Source organism: Moschus berezovskii, chromosome 5 (assembly GCF_049115385.1).
Source record: "Moschus berezovskii isolate FMDL1 chromosome 5, NW_MosBer_1.0, whole genome shotgun sequence".
NCBI lineage: Eukaryota > Metazoa > Chordata > Mammalia > Artiodactyla > Moschidae > Moschus > Moschus berezovskii.
In genome coordinates, this window is record NC_142464.1 from 76999567 (window position 1) to 77020922 (window position 21356).

The 21356-nt window shown below is 45.7% G+C and overlaps 1 protein-coding gene across 5 annotated transcripts in view; it reads left to right on the forward strand.

The window, feature by feature from the left end:
• The first annotated feature begins 342 nt into the window (after positions 1 to 342).
• The window catches only part of DCUN1D4 (defective in cullin neddylation 1 domain containing 4), a 70913-nt gene continuing 49899 nt past the window's right edge, over positions 343 to 21356 (forward strand). The window contains exon 1 of one of the 5 annotated variants that reach the window (XM_055434348.2): positions 343 to 641. In XM_055434348.2, coding sequence (XP_055290323.1) covers positions 617 to 641 — 25 coding nt within the window. In that variant the 5' untranslated portion in view covers positions 343 to 616. Of the gene's footprint in view, positions 642 to 926; positions 1003 to 11515; positions 11673 to 21356 lie in introns of those variants that run through there. The other 4 variants (XM_088836330.1, XM_055434347.2, XM_088836332.1 and 1 more) reach the window with 4 other exon arrangements.

Sequence of the window (21356 nt, forward strand, 5' to 3'; positions counted from 1 at the left end):
TCGGAGGCGTGAGAGACAAGCAGGAGACTCCGACGCGTCGAGTCAGCGGGGAAGAGCTGGTTCCCCTACTCAGTGCAGCGGGAACAAGTCGCACCAACACCTCTTCCCGTTCCCCGTTCTCTGGGAAACACTTCGCTTGCTTTGTTTCAGACGCCGACCCATCCTTCTTGGTTGGTCTACAGCTCCACCAGTCCCGCCCACCAGAGGGCGGGGCTCCAGGGTCAAGGTGGACCAATTCCCCAGCCTCGCCCCTACACGCGCTTTTGGACCCCCGGGGCTGAGTGACAGCGGCCAGCTCCAACCTGCCATTCGAGAGCACGGCCCCCGCCAGGGGCGGTACGGGGACGAGGCGCCGGGGCCAATCGTATTGGACTTTAGGGGGCGGGGCCTCCTTGCCAGCTCCAGACCAGCCCTCTCCGCACTCTTTTTGTCAAATGAGAGACGCGGGTGGGCGGCCCCTCAGCCGAAGCTCAGCCAATGGGGGAGGCGAGGTGGGCGGGCCGAGAGTGCCCGGCGGCGGGTCCTCAGCTCCCAGCCGAGGTGCGGCGAGCCGGTGGGGGGACCGCGAGGCGAGCGCGGGAGCTTGGGCGGCGAGAGCGGTGTGAGCTGCCCGAAAATGCACTCGGATGCCGCCGCTGTCAGTGAGTAACAGAGAACCAGCCGGCAGGGAGCGGGCGGCGGCCAACACTCTCCGCTCATCTCCCGCAGTCCCCGCCCCGCGCCTCCTGTCCCGAAACGCGCCGGGATCCCCTGCCCGGGAGCCACCCCTTCCCCTCCCGGGGCCGGGGCGGGCGGTGACGCTGCGGGCGGCGCGGGGCGGGGGCGGGCGTGGGGGGAAGGGGCCGGCCTGCCGGGGGAGGGCGGAGGTGAGGGGGGTGGGGACTGGCTCCATTTCAGTGTTGGGGGAAGGGGGGGCGGGACGTGCGATGAAGGGCCGGGACCGGAGTGTCCCGGGTGAATGGAGGTGGAGGCGGCGGCGGGCGCTAGCGAGCAGGGTTGGGGGTTGGCACCGACGGGGGCGCGGAGAGAGGGAGCGAGCGGGACGCAGGGGTGAGGATTTCCTAGGGGCTGAGCGGTGCGGGCGGCTCCGTGAGAAAGGCGGGTGAGTGCTAGGGGAGCGCGGGGGCGGGGACAATGGGAAGAAGGGCTGGATGGCGGGGGTGGGGGGGAACAATGGGGTGGAGGATTGGGGGCAGCGGCCGTGCGGGGCAGGAGGGCAGGCAAGGAGATGAGGGCTGATGTAATGGGAAAGCGAGATGGTGGGAGGGATTGGGGTGTGCTGGGATAGTTGGGGAGTCCGGCGAGCAGGAGGGCCATAGGAAGAAGCGTGGAGGGGTAGAACTGGGAGTGGTGAGAGGGGGCCGACGTTGGGGTAATAGGATGGAGCAGGTGTTGGGAACATAAGGAAATCGGGAGTGAGAGGAGAGGCAGAAGGTGGTTTGGGGTGACAGGATGGGGGCAGGGGTAGAGGAGGTGCTGTGGGGGGTGAAGAGGTAGTTGTGAGGGAAGAGAGGTTGGGAGGGGCCCGGGCAGGGGGAACACTGTCTTGTCCAGATTCTGTCCGCACGGGGCTCGGGGAGGTGGGGAAGGTGTCGGACTCTGTGTTTGGGGGAGGTGTATCCTTCCCTGGATTAAGACTGGGTCGCCTGAAGGGGAGCCTTGAGCTTCGGGGTATAAGGGGGGCGGGGCTGGCGAGGGGGGGCGGGGGAGGTGCCCTGAGGTTGGCGCTTGCCGCTGTTCCCCCTGATCGGCGGGAAGCGAGGTCAATGCTGGCGCGGGCTATGGCTGCAGGACTGGGAGGCGGGGCAGGGGAGCAGGCTGCGGGATTTCCGCTGTGGGTGCCCGAGGGGTCGGGCCCTGGAGTCCAGGGGCGGGGCGGCGCGGGGGGGTCCCTGACGGTCCGAGGATTTGGCAGTCTGTGACGCAGTTGTCTAATTTCTAATCGTCAGGTGTGGAGGCTGGTGCTTCGGGATCCGCTTCCCTGCCGGGAGGGCCGGACCACAAACCCAGCGTAGCGCCCGCGGGGCGCGACCTCTTCCAGCCGTGCGGAGAGGGCGCTTTAGGGGTTTCCTTTAGGGTCTGGCACCAGTCGCCGGGTGTGAAGGGGAAAGGCGGTCCCGCGGAATTCTGGGACTTGTAGTCCGGACCGCGGTTGGGTTGGGTGCACGTGGGTAACTGTGGAAACGAGTCCCAGAATGCAGCGCGCCCCTCGGAGCCTCCCAGCTCCGCTAACTCGTGCTTTATTCCCCGCGGACCCTAGCGCGCTCCAGGGAGGCGTTCCTGTCTCCTGGGACCTTCTCCCCGTGTCAGCGGGTGGGCGAGAACCAAGCCAAGCGCAGTCCTTTCACACTTGGGTTCTTTATCTCCAAGTTGAATGTTTCCCACTTGCATTTGGTGCCCTTACTTGTAGAATAAATGCTTCGTCTTGAACCATTTAGTACATAGGTTGTGGAAAAAGATTGAAGATGCAACGCAATTTAAAGCAGTGTTTAGAATAGTGTGTATTTGTGGCTTCCTGTGTGTATAAATACCAGGTTAAAAGGTTCCGTCTTAGTTAAATCTAGGAATGCAGTGAAGACACGTAAAAACCTTGTGAAGATAGTATAAATTGTGTTTGTAGTTCTTGGTCCTTTTGGATTGCCAAAGGATAAGGGGACTTTTGGGGAAAAGATGGTCTTGAATTTAGTGTGTGTGCATGTATGTGTGCGTGCTTAGTCTCTTCAGCCCTATCTGACTCATTTGTGATCCCGTGGACTATAATCCGCCAGGCTCCTCTGTCCATGGGATTTCCCAGGCAAGAATACTGGAGTGGGTTGCCACTTATACTCCAGCGGATCTTCCTGACCCAGGGATCGAACTCAGGTCTCTTGCTTCTCCTTCAATGGCAAGCCTATTCTTTACCACTGTGCCACCAATTGAGAGCTGGAGGTGGCTTAATGGGATTGCGGTGAAAATGATCTGATTTATTTAAGCCAGCGTGAAAATGTGAAGATGAGCAAAGGGAGTATATGATGTCTTTGGTTTTCAAAGACGCATGGAAAGCAGATGAGACTAGAGGAAGGTAAACTCAGTGGAGAGAACCTTAGGTTTTCATGTGTTTTTCTTTAGTATTAGAACCATCTTTCAGCCTGTAGACTCTGCAGGCATCACATCCTTTACCATTTATATGCAATGATGACTCCAAAACGTGTAATGTGGAGGGCTATCAGGTTAGCTCAGAAATTACAGAGTTTTTTAATGTGATGTATAAGGTATTATGAAACCATTGGTAGCATGGTCTCTAGAAGATTATTGTGATGACCCCGATGATAAAAATTTTACCAAGAAGTCCAAAGACTTGGAAACTATCTAGTATGGTTACAAATATACTGAACATGAGTGCTTGACTCAATGAACTCATTTGGTTCATTTCACAATGGCTGAAAAATTGGGCATTGTGTGATTTTATCAGGAAAAGATTTATATCTGTTTTATATTTTACTTAAGCTTATGATGACATATCCACGAACTCCTTTGTGATATGTAAATATTTAACCTGGTTATGTTTTCCTTTTTTTTTTTTTTTAATGTGTATGTGTCATGAAATTTGCTCTTGTAAAGGGTGAAGTGTATGAAGTTAAAAACAAGAGCTGTAACTGTCTTTAAGGTGGTGTTTTTAAAGAAAATATTAGGCCAGTCATTTTGTTCCCTTTTTTCTCTTTTCAATTTCATCCCAAAGTGCAGGTGCCCTATAGATACACATGATGCTCTCTCTTCCCCAGCCCTCAAACCCCAGGTTCCTATGCATTATTATTGTAGCACTTTCTGCTATGGTTTTTAGGTTCCTCTTTGATTTTTGGCCTTTGGAGAGGTTGTTTTATTTTCTTAAGAGCTTAGTTATGCATTTAAACAGTTGTTTCTTAAACTTTACCCAGAACTTTTGTGACTGTTTCAAGCAGATGGTTCCAACTTAAGGATGGTTTGACTTTACAGTGGTGCTCAATCAATATGCATTTGATAAAAACTGTACCTTGAATTTTGGATTTTGATCTTTTCTCAGGTTAGTGATGCATGGTATTATATCCTCCTGACGCTTGAGCGGCAGCGTCAGCAGCTCCCAGTCAGACACGTAATCAGGAGGGTAAACAACCAGTACAGTTATAACCATTTTGTACCCAGACAACCATCCTGTTTTCCCCTTTCAGTACAGTTGTCAGTAAATTACCTGAGGGGACTTCCCTGGTGGTCCAGCAGTTAAGACTCTGTGCTCCCGATGGTGAGAGCACTGATTCCATCCCTAGTGGGGGAACTAAGATCCCGCATGCCACATAGCATGGCCAAAAAAAAAAAAAAAATTACCTGAGATAGTCAATATTTTGTTATAAAATAGGCTTGAAGTGAGATAATTTTGCCCATCTATGTGTTAACATAACAGTTCTGAGCATGTTTAGGATGGGCTAGGCTAAGCTGTTATCTGTAGGTTAGGTTTATTAAATGTATTTTCGACATAGGATATTCTCAGTTAAATAGTGGATTTACTCAGGGCATAACCCCATCATAAGTAGAGAAAGATCTATAGTGGGAAATTTTCAGGTTGTTTTACCAGTAACATTGCCAGAAAAGAAAAAGCCCCACATTTTCTCCCTTGGGAGAGAAAATGGAACCCGCTTCAGTATTCTTGTCTGAAAAATCCCATGGACAGAGGAGCCTGGTGGGCCACAATCCCTGGGGTTGCAAAGAGTAGGACACGACTGAGCCCACATTTTCCACTTCTAAGAATTTCTGTACTTTTGTTTTTTCTTCCTCTCTTCTTGCTCCCAAGAAGTACCCCTATTAACACTTGATCACGTTTTTTCAAATGTTATTTTTCTTTATATCCATTTCCGTTTAACTGCTCCCAGAAGCTCTTATTTATTGCTTTTTTCCTGACTATCATATATGTTTGCATTGCTCTCATCTCAATAATAATAGTCTTGTGTAGTCAGCAGTGTAAAAAAATCATGGTTTCAGAAACTGACCTCATGATAACTTTTGTTGTATGATTTAGGATGCCTCTGGCAATTAAATACTCAATCAAAAGTGCCTTAAGTAATAGAGCTTATTTTTGTTCAGTACCAAGAAGTTTAGAGATGGATGGTTCTAAGGCTGGTACAGAGTCTCAGTATGTCTTTTAAGAATCTAGGCTCTTTGTATACTTTTTTCCTTTATTTTTAGTATTTTGGTTTATCAGGAGCCTTAGGCTCATTGCCTCATGTTTGCAATGTGGTTGCTGTAGCACCAGACATCATGCCTATGTACAAAAAGGATGAAAGCAGCATATTTCATTACAGTTCCCTCCCTTACAGAGAGGAATCTTTTCTAGAAGGTCACCGTGGAGACTTTCCCTTTAGTTTCACTGGGTAGAATTGACGTCATGCCACTACTAGTTGTAAGGGAGGTGGAGAAGGTGAAAGTCTGGCATTTTTAGCTTTTTTTTGTGGGTTCCAGACTTCCCTAGGGCAGAAGAAGGGTGAGGAGAATGCTATGAGTTGGCAGCCTATAGTTATATCCCTGAATCAACTACTTTGTCCAACTGTCTGACTTGGTCTCAATCATTTTTATCTGTTGATTTATTTTCTGCCACATTCTAAAATAATTAGAGGTAACTTAATAAATACAATTCTGTCAAGAGAAAGAAAATACAGATTTACAAGCTACACATAAATGCTTGCTGTATGTTAGAAATGGGCCATGTATTTTGGCTCTGAGCTTCCTAGTGGCCAAAATAAAGATGAAAACAAGACCAGTTCATTTTTTTCACTTGGTGAATGAAACTGCAGTTTATTTAATAACCCAGGCTGGAGGCTTAGACAGTGCTCATCCTTTCTTTTCTTCATTGGTAGCGAGTGCAAGCTTGCATCTCTTCCTATGCCCGTCCTCTGTTCCGTACTGGTTGCCATCCCCCTAGGTCTGAGCCATCCTTTCTTATAATAACCAGTAAGTAATCTTTCTGCCAGGCTCAGCCTCCTGTTTATCCTCTTCATCATCAGTCGAATATCTTTGTCCTTATGACCCCTCTACCCCCAAACCTCAAAGGCTCCCAGTTGCTTACAGATGTCTCAGAAGCTGGGTTTGAACTGGTTCTATAGTTTAAGCTCACTTTCTTTCCCCTGAACCCTTCCCCTCCCTCTGCCCTCAGTGCCACTTCTCTCAATTGTTCCTTTTTCCCTCTCTAGCAGACTCCTTCCCTCCACCAAATCTCCAAGGACTGTTGAGTTTTATTCTCAGTTTTTTCTTATTTAGCAGTAGCTGTGTGTTTACTTACTTGTCCCTTTTCCAGTTAGACAATAACTCTCTCTTGAGATCTGGGACTCTGCCTTAGTATCCACGCTGTGGTCCAGTGCATTGTGTTGCTTAGGACCTCAAATATGTAATGAACTGAACTTAGATGGTCAACTCTTGAGTAGTTAGTGAATTATCTGAAAGATTTTAATGCTTCCTCCTGCAATTCTGCTTCTGAGATGTCTTTTGTTATCTTTAGGTTTTTCTTCCAGGAATACAAATTTTCACTTATTCATTCTCTGCCCTTTTTTTGGACAGAGTTGTCCTATGCAAACCAATTTAAATAACATGTATTTTTGAATACATGCAGATATCAATTTTAAAGAATGTCTGTGGCATGGAGAAGTTCTCTGGAAGAGAGTAGCGCGCTGGTGATGTGCTGAGGGACAAGTGTGTGCATGTGACAGTACGGGTGTCCACTTCTGACCTGGTGTGTAATAGGCCGCGGTGGGGAAGGCTTGGGCAGGGCTTGGCAGGTCTGATGGTAAAGGGCCTGGAAGTGTCTGTCTCTCTTCCTATTTTGTTTTATGACCAGAGTCTGGTCCTAAGGGTATTTTTTTTTTTTAATATTAAGAATACATTAAGCTCACCAAAGGCTTTCTTTATTTAGGAAGTAAATTGTGTTAGTTGGAGGTGAGTTTTCTGAGCCTCTGACATTAATGCTGACATCTCTGTTTAGGTGACCAGCTTAAATTACAGTCAGTAGCCTTTCATAGCATATTCTTTTTTTAATTCTGAGATTCAGGTTAGCAGAAGTATCTCTTGAGAATTATTCTTTTAAGCAGAACATAACATTTAAAGATATTTGTGGCTGGGACTTCTCTGGTGGTTCAACGGTTAGAACACCACACTTTCACTGCAGGGGGCACAAGTTTGATCCCTGATAGGGAAACTAAGATCCTGCATGCTGTGCAGCCACAAAAAATAAAAACAAAACAAACAAAAAAAAGTACTAAAAAAATATTGGTGGCTATCAGTTCAGTTCAGTCGCTCATTCATGTCCAATCCTTTGTGAACCCATGTACTGCGGCACACCAGGCCTCCCTGTCCATCACCAACTCCCGGAGCTTACTCAAACTCCTGTCCATCAAGTCAGTGATGCCATCCAAATATCGCATCCTCTGTCGTCCCCTTCTTCTGCCTTCAGTCTTTCCCAGCATCAGGGTCTTTTCCAATGAGTCAGTTCTTCTCATCAGGTGGGCAGAGTATTGGAGTTTCAGCTTCAGCATCAGTCTTTCCAATGAATATTCAGGACTGAGTTCCTTTCAGATTGACTGGTTGGATCTCCTTGCAGTCCAAGGGACCCTCAAGAGTCTTTTCCAACACCACAGTTCAAAAGCATAATTTCTTCAGCACTCAGCTTTCTTTATAGTCCAACTCTCACATCCATACATGACTACTGGGAAAATCATAGCTTTGATTAGATGGACCCTTGGTGGCTATAAGAGAGGCTATTATATCGGTGGCTATAAAAGAGGCTACAATATTTGGCTTATGTTTCAAATAGAAAAAAATACTGAAGTGCATTTTAAATAGAATCATATATTTTGACAATTGTTGCATGACCGTTCAGATCTAAGGATCTTTTCTCTTATCATGTCCAGTGTTCTGATAGACAAAGTATTTGCTGCTTTAGACTTGAATTGTTTTTCTTTTAATCTGAAGATGCTGTTAATGAGTTATTTTCAATCTAGGAAGGTAGGCTTTGTAGTTTTTGAAACTACTAATTAATATACCGGTGGTGGTGGTGGTGGTTTAGTCGCTAAGTCATGTCCAATTTTTTGCGACCCCCATGGACTGTAGCCCACCAGGCTCCTCTGTCCATGGGATTTTCCAGGCAAGAATACTGGTGTGAGTTGCCATTTCCTTCTCCAGGGTATCTTCCCAACCCAGGGATTGAACTTGTGTCTCCTGCTTTGCAGGCAAATTCTTTATCAACTGAGCCACAGTAAAACATTAAATAATGCATCAAAAGACCCCCACCCTCCCCAAATCACATTACCTCTGAGTATGATTGTTTTTAGCTCCATCTTTGAGGATTGTTTTCCTTGTGAATATTGTTTGAAAACCTTTCATTACTTGCTGTCTGTGTCAGTAGTATTTGCAAAGATGGTGTGTCATCCTTTATATCTGTGATGGCCTTTGCCAGTCTTTGGGGCCCTGGTTCTTTCTCTCATTGGGGAATTCAAACTGTCAAAGCAGAGCTGCCCAGACACACCCACACCAGAGCGTGATTCTGGAACTGAAGGTGGGTCCAGGTTATGTCAGTGGTGCACTCTGCCCTTAGATGTTTTGGTTGTACAGCTGGTATGATTGGTCCTCTGGTTTCCCTGGAGATTGTAGAAACTATCTAATAACCTTAAAAAAGAAAAATTGCTGTCCTGTTTAAGTTCGCAAGTTGGTTTCTGATGCTTGCAACTAAGAATTCTGACAAATTCAACATCCAGACCTATCACTGGTCGATACATGGCAGAGGCCGTTGTGGAGAAGAGCAGTGATCTGCCTTTCCACTCTGCCTGGACTCTGTTCAGAGTCCAAGAGCCCTGGCTTGAGGTGATCCAGAAGACTGAAGGGGGTACTGAGGCAGTATCTGTGGTAGGAGCTGCCTTTGTCAGTGGTCATGCAGGACCCCGAGGCATGCAGTCACCCCCCTGATCTCACTGTGTAGGGCTCTTTACTGCTGTCTTCTCTCAATCACATCTGTGTCCTCTCTCCCACCCCCAAATTGTTGACAGTATTAGGTATGGAAATAATACTGGTAGAATATTTATTTTGTTTAGCTAAAAATCATATCTAATAGTCCTAATTGCTTTTTAGTTGACTTTATTGAGTGTAATTAATTCTATAAAATCGTACCCATTTGATAAATATGTGTGTGTGTGTAACCACCACAATAATTAAGATATAGGATGTTTTCGTTTCCCCTCAAAATACCCTTGTATTCCCTTGCAGTCTGTACTTCTCTACTTTCCACCACAATTTTTGGCTTCTAATATATATCAGCTTAGGCCTCCTCCATGTCATTTGATGATTTGTCATTTTGCTGTTTGTGAGGATATTACAGTGAAAAAAGATATAATAATCTCTTCTTACTTAACTATTAAATCCAAAGAAAAACTAACAGTGCTGCGTAAATTATAAATCTGACAATTAATACTTTACACATAGAGTTGGCTTGAATTAGTTGACTTGTTCCCTTGAAAGATTTTTCTGGTGGATGGCTTTTCTGTGGACCAAAGGCATACAGTTCCAGGATTAGTTCCTTGGATGAGATGATTTGTTTTCTGGGTCCAGTCGAGAGGCAGGGAAGCATAGTAGTTAAGTGTGGGCCCTAGAGTCAGAATATCTGGGTTCTACTCCTGTTAGCTGTGTGACTGTGGATAAATTACTCAACTACTCTGTGTAAGCTTCAGGTTCCTCATGCATAAAGCCACCTACTGTAGGGTGTGGAGTTGTTCAGTCAATGGTGTTTATTGAACATCTACTGTGTCGCCACCTCATGCGACGAGTTGACTCACTGGAAAAGACTCTGATGCTGGGAAAGGTTGGGGGTGGGAGGAGAAGGGGACGACAGAGAATGAGATGGCTATATGGCATCACCGACTCTGTGGACATGAGTTTGAGTGAACTCCGGGAGTTGGTGATGGAGAGGGAGGCCTGGCATGCTGTGATTCATGGGGTCGCGGAGAGTCGGACACGACTGAGCAACTGAACTGAACTGTGTACTAGGGCCCATTCTTCATCTGTCATGAAGTTTTCATTCCAGCATGGGGAAAGAGGTGGATAATAAGAATGTGTTCCACAGTGATCAGTTCATTAGAGAAGAACCAAGCAGGAAAGGGGAGCACACCCGTGCCCCATGTGTGCAGGGGAGGGGAACAAGAGCAGAGGATGTTGTAGTTTACATGGCGTGGTCAAGGAAGGCCTGAAGGAGGTGAAGGGGGCATTCTAGGGAGAGGGAATACAAATTCAGAGACTCCCGAGGAGGGGAGCAGACCTGTGTTTGAGGAATGGCAAACAGGCAAAGTGTGCTTGGAGTGGAGCTGGGGGTTGGGCAGAGAGGAACGGTAGCAGGCAAGATCAGGAGTGATCCTGAGAATTAAATTAGAACACAAAATGTTTAGAGAAATGCTTGGCACTTTTGTTTTTGTTGCTAATGATTACTGTGTAATGACAGTTTTCTTATTAGGCTTTAAGAAGAGCCTCTCGAGGGACTTCCCTGGTGGTCCAGTGGCTAAGACTCTGCTCTCCCAGTGCAGGGGGCCCAGGTTCTATCCCTGGTCAGGGAACAAGAGCTGACATGCCACAATTCAAGATCCCGTGTGACTCAGCTAAGACCCAGAGCAGCCAAATAAATAATGAAAGGAGACCGTGGAGGGGAAGAGATCATAAGAAAGAAAACAGGCAAGTGAGGCATGGCCTCACTTGGTCACTCACCAAACCTTTGGGGTTTTTCCTGTAGCTGCGACAGGACTGCTGCGCCAAAGACAGCTGAGCCTGGCCCTTGTGTTTAAGGAGCTTCCTTCCAGGGCTTAGTGGTGGAGGCAGGGAAGTCCTGGACAGTTGAAATATGGGACAGGGAAGGTTAGATGGATGCCAAGCATGCTTGGAAACAAATAGGTAGTCATTAAAATTAGACTTCAGGGACGTGAAGTGAAGTGTTAGTCGCTCAGTCATGTCTGAATCTTTGTGACCCCGTGGACTGTGTACCCTGCCAGGGTCCTCTGTCCATAGAGTTCTCCAGGCAAGAATATTGGAGTGGGTTGCCATTCCCTTCTCCAGGGGATCTTCCAGACCCAGGAACTGAACCCTGGTCACTTGGATTGCAGGCAGATTCTTTCACCATCTGAGTTACCAGGGAAGCCCTTCAGGGAAGGATTAGCTATTGTGTAAGCTTAGCTTTTGAAGTTCTATTATGTGAAGGAAAGATGGGTGTGTGCCTGCGGGGGTGAGGTGGGAGGGTGCTTTCCAAGTAGGGGGAGCAGCCTGGCTATAGCAAAGGAGTTGGGTAAGCCAGAGCTAAGGGGAATTAGGTGGAGGGATGGGCAGGAGCCACATGGAGAGGGCTAGAAAGAGGCTCCAAGGAGTAGAAGGAGTTGAGGGATAAGAGAGAAATCAGAAGATATGGGATGCAGGGAGAAAGGAGGAACAAAGCGGGGTGGGGGGGGCAGGAGAGGAGAGGGACTGACAACATATTTATACACAGTGATTAATCATGGGCTGTTCCAGTTGCCTTGCCTGCATTCATTCATTTAATCCTTACCCCAGCCCTTGAAAGTAGGAATATGAATGTACTGTTATCATCCCCATTTTACAGGTGAGGAAGCTGAGGTACAGAATGGTTAACTAACCTTCTCAAGGTCACGCAGCTGGTAAGTGGTGAGTTGAGATGCTAATTTAGGCATTCTGACACTGGTGTTTAGGTGCCCACGACTGCCTGTGAAATAATGTGTGCTTAGTTGTGTCTGACTCTTTGGGATCCTATGGACTGTAGCCCGCCAGGCTCTTCTGTCCATGGGATTTTCCAGGCAAGCATACTCTGAAATAATACTGTTTTATTTGTGCATTTCATTTAATCCTTTGGTAACGTGGCAGGTGTATTGGAATTCTGTGTTTTGTCACTGGCCTATGAATGCTGATGGCAGAGCCTGTTATGATTATCTTTGTTTTGCATTTGGTTCTTTTCTTCTTGGAATGGATCCCAACAGGGTCTGGAATGAATTCCTTCTTTCCCACTCCTCTTCTTTCATTTCTGCCATTTCACAATGAAGCTAGTCATTTATTTAAAAATGCATTCTAGCTGGGCAGCTGATTATGGCAAAAAAGAGTATTTCCATACTTTTTCTTGTCACTAATAGTCATTTTTAGTCTTAAAGATTTTATTTTAAGCAGACATTTGTATTAAGTGCCTTTTAAACATATACTTTTTGAATATAGGAGATACCTAACATCATTGCTGAAAAGCCAGAAAATTTATAGAGCTGCTGCTGCTAAGTCACTTCAGTCGTGTGTGACCCCATAGACGGCAGCCCACCCATTTTTTGTATAACATCTTTGAACTGATTTATCTTTTTCTGTAGTTGAGGGTGAGTAAGTCTTTTTCCCCTTTAAGATCTCTTTCTACAGATTCCATTCCCAAAATTAGACCACAGATTATTTGTTCTTAATTAAACAGGAAGCTTGAGAAGGAGTGTTGAACACACTTGAACATTCAAGTCCAGACAGCTGGCTGTTGACGTGAGTTTTAAAGACCTGTCCCCTTGTCATTCTTCTGCCCTGTCTTTTTGATCTTCTGGGTTCTGTCTGCCTTAGTCTCTTCCATGTTGAATAATAATAATAGGGATTAAAATAATGAACCTTTGTTGGTTCACAGTATGGGCCAGTGCTGTGCTGAGTGCTTGGCACACACCCTAAGAGCCTGGTGAGGAGGGGCCTGCTGCTTGATTTAGTGAGGCTGGGTAACAGGAAGGTCCTTCAGCTAGGACAGTGCGGAGCAGGGACTCAAACCTGGGGCTTTCTGAGGCCAGAGCTGTACTCTTTACCCCAAATCGGGCCTCTTCTAACACTAGTGAGATGAAATGGGTCTGTGTTCTTCAGTGGCTAGGGTGGAGTGGGGCCAGTGAGTCTAGGGCCCTTTGTATCTTGTCACGGTGGGAGAGCAGCTGGTCTGGCCGTCCTGAAGTGGCTGGCTCCTTTAAGATGGTGGCACCAGCAGGCGCAGGCTGTGCGGTTGGTGCCGGGTAGCACACCACCTGTCCTGGGTGGGGGCTTCTCCTCCCAGCCACTTTTTCAGGTCCTCTGAGAGTTAGGAGGAAAAAGCCAGAAGCAGTGGTGTGCTTGGATGGCCTCAGCTTCAGATCTTGCGTTCAGTGAAAGTGCTGAGTCCCCCACCATGACCCGGTCCCGTTCCTCATCAGTTTCCTCTTTCCACGCTCACTTTCCTGACTTGGTGTCTTGTAAATAGCAAGTATTTATTGATGAGGAAAGTGATGTTCATGCCTTCCTCCTCTCTGCCCCTTGGTTCCTTTCAGTTTGCACCTAGGTTTTTGACCTTGAACAGCTTGGATCTTGATCTTGTCTTCACACTGCGGGGGTTTCCGTGAATGGGTTGGACTCCCCTCTGGCCTGGCCGAGATTTAAACTGGATGTGGATTGGGGATTGAAGAGAGGGTGGGGACGCACGCTCCTCTCTGTTTGTGTGTGGAGTCACCTGGGCTGCTTGAGAAGCTCCGACAAGTCCACTCCTATTTTGTTTGATTGGCCTGGATGGGCCCCCAGCAGTGGCAGTTATTTAGACTCCCCAGGTGATTCTGATGAGCAGCCACTGGATCAATGTTCAGTAGCTCAGTGTGTACACGGGGTTTGGTTTGGGCTATGGCGGGGAGGGTTCCAAGGCTGCGGCCACCCCTCCCCTGTGCAGGCCACCATGCAAGTGACACCGAGTGACACAGAACCCCGCTCAGGTGGCGCCTGCTCTGTGCCAGGCACTGTGCTGGGCACACTGCAGCAGGAGCTTGTTTGATCCTCACAGTGTTCTCATGAGGCAGGTGCTGTTAGACCAAGAGATTCCTATTTCTAACAAGTTAGACAAGTGTGCGGTATGAAGCTGACCCACAAACCTGGCGTTTGGTTTTTCCTAGTTCTGCGGTGTGGAAAACTAGTTTCAGATCTGCGTGTTTTAATAATTTGGCCCCAAATGTGAAAATACTAGGTTTTACAAGTGAGACATGTCTTGTGCCGTCTCACATAGCCCAGTGACTTTTCAGTTGGTGTGCAGAAGCCTAAGTTGGTTCTAGAATACCAGCTGAAAACACTACTATTTATAGGGTCAAAAGTAGACTTCATTTTATGGTAGACTATGTATTTTAAGTCATTTTGAAGTAAGACTCGTTTTTAGTGAATTTTAAAACTTCAAACTGCATTTTGTAATTTTTTAAAATCACATATGCTCCGTATATTTGTGCTCATGTTATAGACCCACCCTGACTTGTAATCTGACCCACTCTGTGCACTCTGGCTTCTGTAACCTTCTAGGGTACAAAGCAAGTTGAATCTCAGCATTTTAAATGTGCTCCAGTCTCATCATTGTTAGGCCCAGACTCAATACCCACTCTGTCCTTTGTGCGTTTCTCCTTTCTCTTCATGGTAAAACTTCTGCAAGAGGAGGAGTTGTTTATGCCTGATGATAGACTGATCCCTCACTTCTTGCTCCAACCATGCCTCATTTCATTCTTCACCACAGTTATAGAGTAACTTGCACATTGCTCAATCCAGTGGCTACTTTTTTGTTTTGTTTTTGTTTTTAAAGTTTATTTATTTATTCGACTGCACCGGGTCTTAGTTGCAGCATTCAGGATTTAGTTCCCTGCCCCGGGATCCAATCCAGGTCCTCTGCATTGGGAGCTCAGAGTCTTGAACACCAGGGAAGTCCCCAGTGGATACTTTAAAAGCATTTTTTCCCCTGTTTATTGGTACCTGTCATGTGCTAGGCTTGTGCTTTTCTAGGTATTGGGATAAAGTGGTGAAAAAAGCAAAATAAAATGCCTGTCATCATGGAGCTTGGGCTCCAGGGAGTGTGACAAGGATAAAGATGTTAATGTAAAATATAATGTCTGGGTCACAAAGGACCTCATATCTTATGATTCTATTGATAGAAAATGTATAGAATAGGCAAATCTGTAGAGGCAAACTGTAGGGTTAGTGGTTGCCTGATGATGTAGGGGTGAGGGGAAAAATGAGGAGTGATTGCTGATGGGGTGATAAAAATGTTGTTAAATAACATTGTGATGGTTGCGCATCTGTGAATACACTAAAAAGCGTTGACTTGTGCACTTCAGATGGATCAATTGTATGGTGTATGATTTCTATTTCAATAAAGCTTTTTTAAAAAGGTCAAAAAATGAAGAGTGCTGTGTAAAAACCTAACTCTGGTGGGGATGGAGGTGCTGGTTTGGATAGGGAGGTCAGGAGAGGGAGGCCTCTGGATAAGGTGATGTCTGAACAGGTATTTCAGTGATGTCAGCGCCAGGCCAGTGACAACAGAGGTGGGAAGAGGAGGAGGGTGTATTAAATAAAGTAGACCCTGAGCTCGGAGCTCACTTGAGTAGTCAAGAAGAGTGTGGCTGGAATGGAGTGAGCAGGGTAATGAAATGGGATGACTTAGGTCAGATCATGTAGGGCCTTGCACGGACTTGTTGGCGTTTTTCCTTTCGTGTGGCAGTCACAAATCCAAAATCTCATGATTGCAACCTTACGTCGTTACTTGTCCTTTGCAGGTTGGCCGGGGTCTCTTTTCCCCTCACTGACGTTCATATCCTCAGTGTACCTGAAACTTGTAGGAAAATGGGCTCCTGTTTCTAGAAGGAAAAAGAAAGTGAAAGTCACTCAGTTGTGTCCGACACTTTGTGACCCCATGGACTGTAGGCGGCCAGGCTCCTCTGTCCGTGGAATTCTCCAGGCCAGAATACTGGAGTGGGTAGCCATTCCCTCCTCCAGGGGATCTTCCTGACATAGGGATTGAACCCAGGTCTTCCACGTTGCTGGCGGATTCTTTAGCAGCTGAGCTACCAGGGAAGCGCTCTAGAAGAAAGGGCAGACTTAAACAGTGAATCTTAATTACATACACTATTATGTACTTTTTCCATATCACAGAGTAAAACTTAAGGTTTCAGGAGGGTGGGCCATGTAACCAATGGCGTGGAGCACCCCTCAGCCTTCCATGTGGAATTGCCTTTAGAGAGGCCCAGCCCTGCACCGCTGGATCTTGCTCTTGTTCTGTTCCAGAAACATGTAGGATGAATGCAGATTTTGATAACCTTTAATTTTGTTTCACTTTTTCGGCAATGACCTGGTAATGACTCCATGTTCTCTACCTCCACCCCAAAAGCCGTTACTGGTTTAGTTTGTCATTTTCATTGTCCTCAGAATGCATTTATCAGTACATATCTGTGCACAGTGCTGTACTAAAAATTTTGTACCTGAGAGCATTGCTTACTGATTGACCAGCTGGAGTTTGCTGCTGCTGCTGCTGCTAAGTCACTTCAGTCGTGTCCGACTCCGCGTGACCCCATAGACGGAAGTCCACCAGGCTCCCCCGTCCCTGGGATTCTCCAGGCAAGAACACTGGAGTGGGTTGCCATTTCCTTCTCCAATGTGTGAAAGTGAAAAGTGAAAGTGAAGTCGCTCGGTCGTGTCCGACCCCTAGCGACCCCATGGACTGCAGCCCACCAGGCTCCTCCATCCATGGGATTTTCCAGGCAAGAGTACTGGAGTGGCTTGCCATTGCCTTCTCCGGAGTTTAGGTAATAATAAAATACTTTTGTGAATTCTTAGTGACAAGAAGAAAGAGGTGTATTTGAAATAGGAATAAAATGGGTGTTATGTCTTTTTTGCACCATCTTTTGTTTTTTTAAGTTGGTAGATTGTTTTTGATTTCACCAGTTTTATTATTATTTTTTTTTTACTATTAAGGTTCTCTAACTGTATGTGTTAACTAATTGACCACCTTGGTGGGACATGCTGCTGCTTTTTACTCCCTGATGCTCCCATCAGAAATGAATTAGAACGGAGGAAGGGGCTGTGGAATGTGAATTCTCCCCAGCTTGGCCACAACTAGTTACCTGACTCTGTGCTAGTTTTCATAGCTCAAGGAGAATTTTTGGGACTTGGTCAAAAGGACGTGAGCATCCCTCACAGCTCCTGAAAGCACTGTTGTTGATTTTCCTCCTAGTGCAATCACGTTTTATATAGAGGTGAGTTCTAAAGTCCTTATCTAAGGTGAAAATCACCAGTATTAAAAATATCACTGCAGGGGTTTCCCTGGTGATCCAGTGGCTGGGACTCAACACTCCTAATACAGGAGGCCTAGTTTCGATCCCTGGTCAGGAAACTAGATCCCGCATGCCATAACTAAGATCTTGAGCAGTCAAATAAATTAATAAAAATAAAAACAAATCACTAGAAATACTTTCAGAAGGTGCCCCCTCATTTGCAGATTGTCTCTAGCACAGCAGTTTTTTTCTCCAGTGTTAGGACAGGTCACCAACTCTTCTTCAGCTGAGCACCAGTTAAAGCAGCTGGCTTATGTTTAAGGACTGTGTTTTATGAAAAATACATCTCCTAAATACTTGGCTTATGCAGTGTTATGGGATGCATGTGGAGACTGAGTGGACCCAGCGACTGTCAGATTCCTGTTGCTCGTCTCCCTGTCATTAAGTAGAGGCCTCAGGGCAGTTACTGGGACAATTGACTTTTTTTCTCTCTCCCTCTTCTTTTTGCCAAGCTGTTGCCATGAATTGGTGTGAGTTAAATGTGGATGTCCTGCGGTCCCGATGTACTCTCCACTTCTGCTCCCACAGACCACCTGAAGGCCCTAATCATTTCCCACCTTGGTCACTACCAGTAGCCTTCATGAAACACCACTCTGAATCCAGGCCACACTTGCCGTTGGGCAGTCTTTCTAAAAAAGGCTGATTTAAACACTCCTATGGCACCCAGGCTCATAGCAGTGCTTCCAGCATTCCGCTGTGCAGAATTAAGTACTCTCTGGATTCTGGGAGCGTAACTTGGTCTGGTGAAGTTTCATTCAGATCTCGTGCCATAGTCGTTTTGTCGTTTTCATGTGAAACAGCTGTACATGAGTTACCTTTGAGAAGGAATTCTGGAGTGTGCCATGTTTCTCTGTTACATTTGCATACCTTCCGATGGCCCAGTGGAAATACTCGTCCTTAAATTAACCTCTTAAACAGGGTTCAGAGCCACCCTTTTTCTGTCCTACCCTGCCTTTGAGTCTCTTCTGTTACCCTGCTGCTTCTCACATGTGAAGATCTAGTGATGTGAATGCCCTGAAATACCAAAGCGTACTGAATTTAAATCTTGATGCCTTTGTCCCTACGTTCATTTATTCCTTGAGTATTTATTGAGCACCTGATGTGTGCCAGGTGTTGCTTTTGGTACTAGGGATGTAGCAGTGGACAAGAGCAGGTTCTGGCCTTTGTGAAGCTTATATTCTAATGCTAGAGGAAGATGGCACCCAAATATGACATAAAGTCTGGTGGTACTGATGCCATAAAGAGAAGTCAGGCATGGTAATGGGATCGTGAAGAACGATCCCTGTTTGTGTCTGGCAAGGTTCTGTAAGAAGGTGATATTTCAGTGGCAACCTGATGAAGTGTGAGAGCAAGCCATGTTATTATTAGAGGAAAGAGGGCTCAGTGGAGAGAGAACAGTGTGTTCAAAGGCCCTGAGGTAGGAGCTTTAAAAAGGTCAAAAAATGAAGAGTGCTGTGTAAAAACCTAACTCTGGTGGGGATAGAGGTGCTGGTTTGGATAGGGAGGTCCGGGGAGGGAGGCCTCTGGATGAGGTGATGTCTGAACAGGTATTTCAGTGATGTCAGCGCCAGGCCAGTGACAACAGAGGTGGGAAGAGGACGAGGGTGTATTAAATAAAGTAGACCCTGTGCTCGGAGCTCACTTGAGTAGTCAAGAAGCATGTGGCTGGATATCAGGAAGCTCTCTGTGACCGAGAAGAGTGAGTGACGGGAAGAGAGGTAAGAGAGGAGATTGGGTAGAAGAGGCAGAGAATGCGCGGGGCCCTGAGGTCATAACTTCTCTTTAGCCTTGAGTGCCTTTCCCTTCTATCAACTTCTGAGGTTGGAATTAATTTTAATTTGTTCCACATGGTAGCTAGTTGCCCTCTGCTTGCTGAATAATTATCTCTTCCCTATTGATTTGAAATACCATTTAATTGTATTAATTGTATGTGCTTATACATTCATGCAACCATACAGACATGCGTAGACATGTTTATTGGCGCTCTTTCAATGGTTTGTCTTACTGCTCATGTACCATATTTTATAGTCCTGTACCTCTATACCAGGCCTTGGCAAACTGCAGCTCATGGCCCACATCAGGCCCACCACCTAGTTTCTAGAAATAAAGTTTTATTGGAGCACAGCCACACTCATTTGCTTGTGTATTGTTTACAGCTGCTTTTGAGCTCCAATGGCAAAGTAGCTGCAGCAGAGATCAGATGGTCCACAAAGCCTAAAATATTTAAGATCTGGCACTCTGCTTGCAGAGAGTTTACCAACCTCTTCTTTATATTATGTATGGTCTGATAGGGCCAGTTCTTCTTCATTCTTCATTTTTCACAATTTCTTGGCAAGTCAGGTGTGTTTGTTCTTTTCAGGTGAACTTTAGAATCAATCTGCTAAGCTTGCCTGACTCCCTTCCCTTTCCCTCACCTCTTTTTTGGGATGGGGAAGTGGGAAGCAGGGAGAATAGGAATTTGATTGCATTTAATTTTGTAGTTGAGTACAGGGTGAAGTGATTGTCTTACAGTACCGGGTCTTTCCATTCCAGGAATATATCTCTGCATCTGTAAACTTTTATTGTTTCTTCACTTGAATGTTGCACATTTAAGTTTATTCCTACGTGTACTATTGCTTTTCGTTGCTATTATAGAGATCACCTCCCAGGTATATTTCAGTTCAGTTCAGTTCAGTCGCTCAGTCGTGTCTGACTCTCCGCGACCCCATGAATCACAGCACGCCAGGCCTCCCTGTCCATGACCAACTCCCGGAGTTCACTCAAACTCACGTCCACAGAGTCGGTGATGCCATCCAGCCATCTCATTCTCGGTCGTCCCCTTCTCCTCCCGCCCCCAACCTTTCCCAGCTGGCATAAAAGAAGGGTTTGAATTTTTATGTATTTCACTTGTTTCTGACCCTCTTATGGAAGGAAACTCCTGTTAGGACTGTTAATTCTTGAAGTTGATTCTTTTGGTTGATGTGATCATTGTCTGAACTTACCGTTTTTGATTTATTACTTATGTCTCTCTATATTGTGGGATTCTATATACAAAGGGCAGTTTGGAGGAAGTGAATTTTGACCCTCTCAGTGGCATTCACTTTTTTCTGTTATATAGGTCACAACAAGTAATAATTATAAAAAAAAAACCCAAAACAAACCCCAGAAACTCCCGGAAAACTTTATGCACATCAAGATTTGTTGATCATTTTAAAGAATACTCAGAAGATAATTTAGACAAGCCGTTTATCAAGCATGCTGTGTCTTTCTGCAGAGCCATTTGTCACTTTTAATACAGTGTTAGGTTTGCATGTCACCCATGAGAGTCTAACCCAATGATAGTGGAGAGCTTTTTGATCATGGACTAAAGTTGACTTAACTGAGCATTTAGCGTTTAGAATTGAAATAGGATCCAAAGGAGATTTTATGAATCAGTTAGTACTTTCCTAAATGCGTTTCTGTAAAGCATGTGATCTTTACCCTTAACATCTATTCCTTAAGGATGTGAAATCTATTTTAGATTTCAAGGTCTATTACTTGCCCTGAGCAGTGAACAGATGAACCATGAATTCAATACATGTTAACCTTTGTGGATTTATCTTTTAATGCCATTTTGGTCTTTTTTTCCCCCCTGAATTTGTGTCTACTCCTTAGCTTTTTACCTTGATGAAGCTAAAGAAAAACTATTCTGTTCATGCTGCTGGTTCCTTCTAGTTTTCCTTTTTTTTGATGAGGTGATGATGAGGTGGTTATGATAGTAGACCCTGGATATGGAAATAGAGACTTGCTGACATATATTATGTGACTTGTGAAATGAACCTTGGTACTTGCATCGTCTGTAAAGTGAAACTTCATGTATAGAACCTTAAATGCGCTTGTATATTTTTTTCCACTGCTGAAATATTCTTCCACCATCATTATGAAATCAGTTGGTGGTATATGAATGTAGACATACCATCATAGGCTGTAGAGATGTATCAGGCTGTATGCCTCTGTTACAGAGGCAGCTGCAGCTTTGAGATCTTTGATGTGGGGCTTGACTTGGATCTACAGAAGTGGAAACCATTGTAGGTGGTTGGTGTAGAAAATGGTATAATCTAACACTGATAATATCTTTTATTGGGCACTCACTGTGATCCACACATTACTGTGACTCTCTGCCACATCCAGGCATTGTAGTCTCATTCACAACTGAGGCCGTTGAAATTTAGGTTAAATAACTGGTGGATCTGAGATTCAAACTAATTG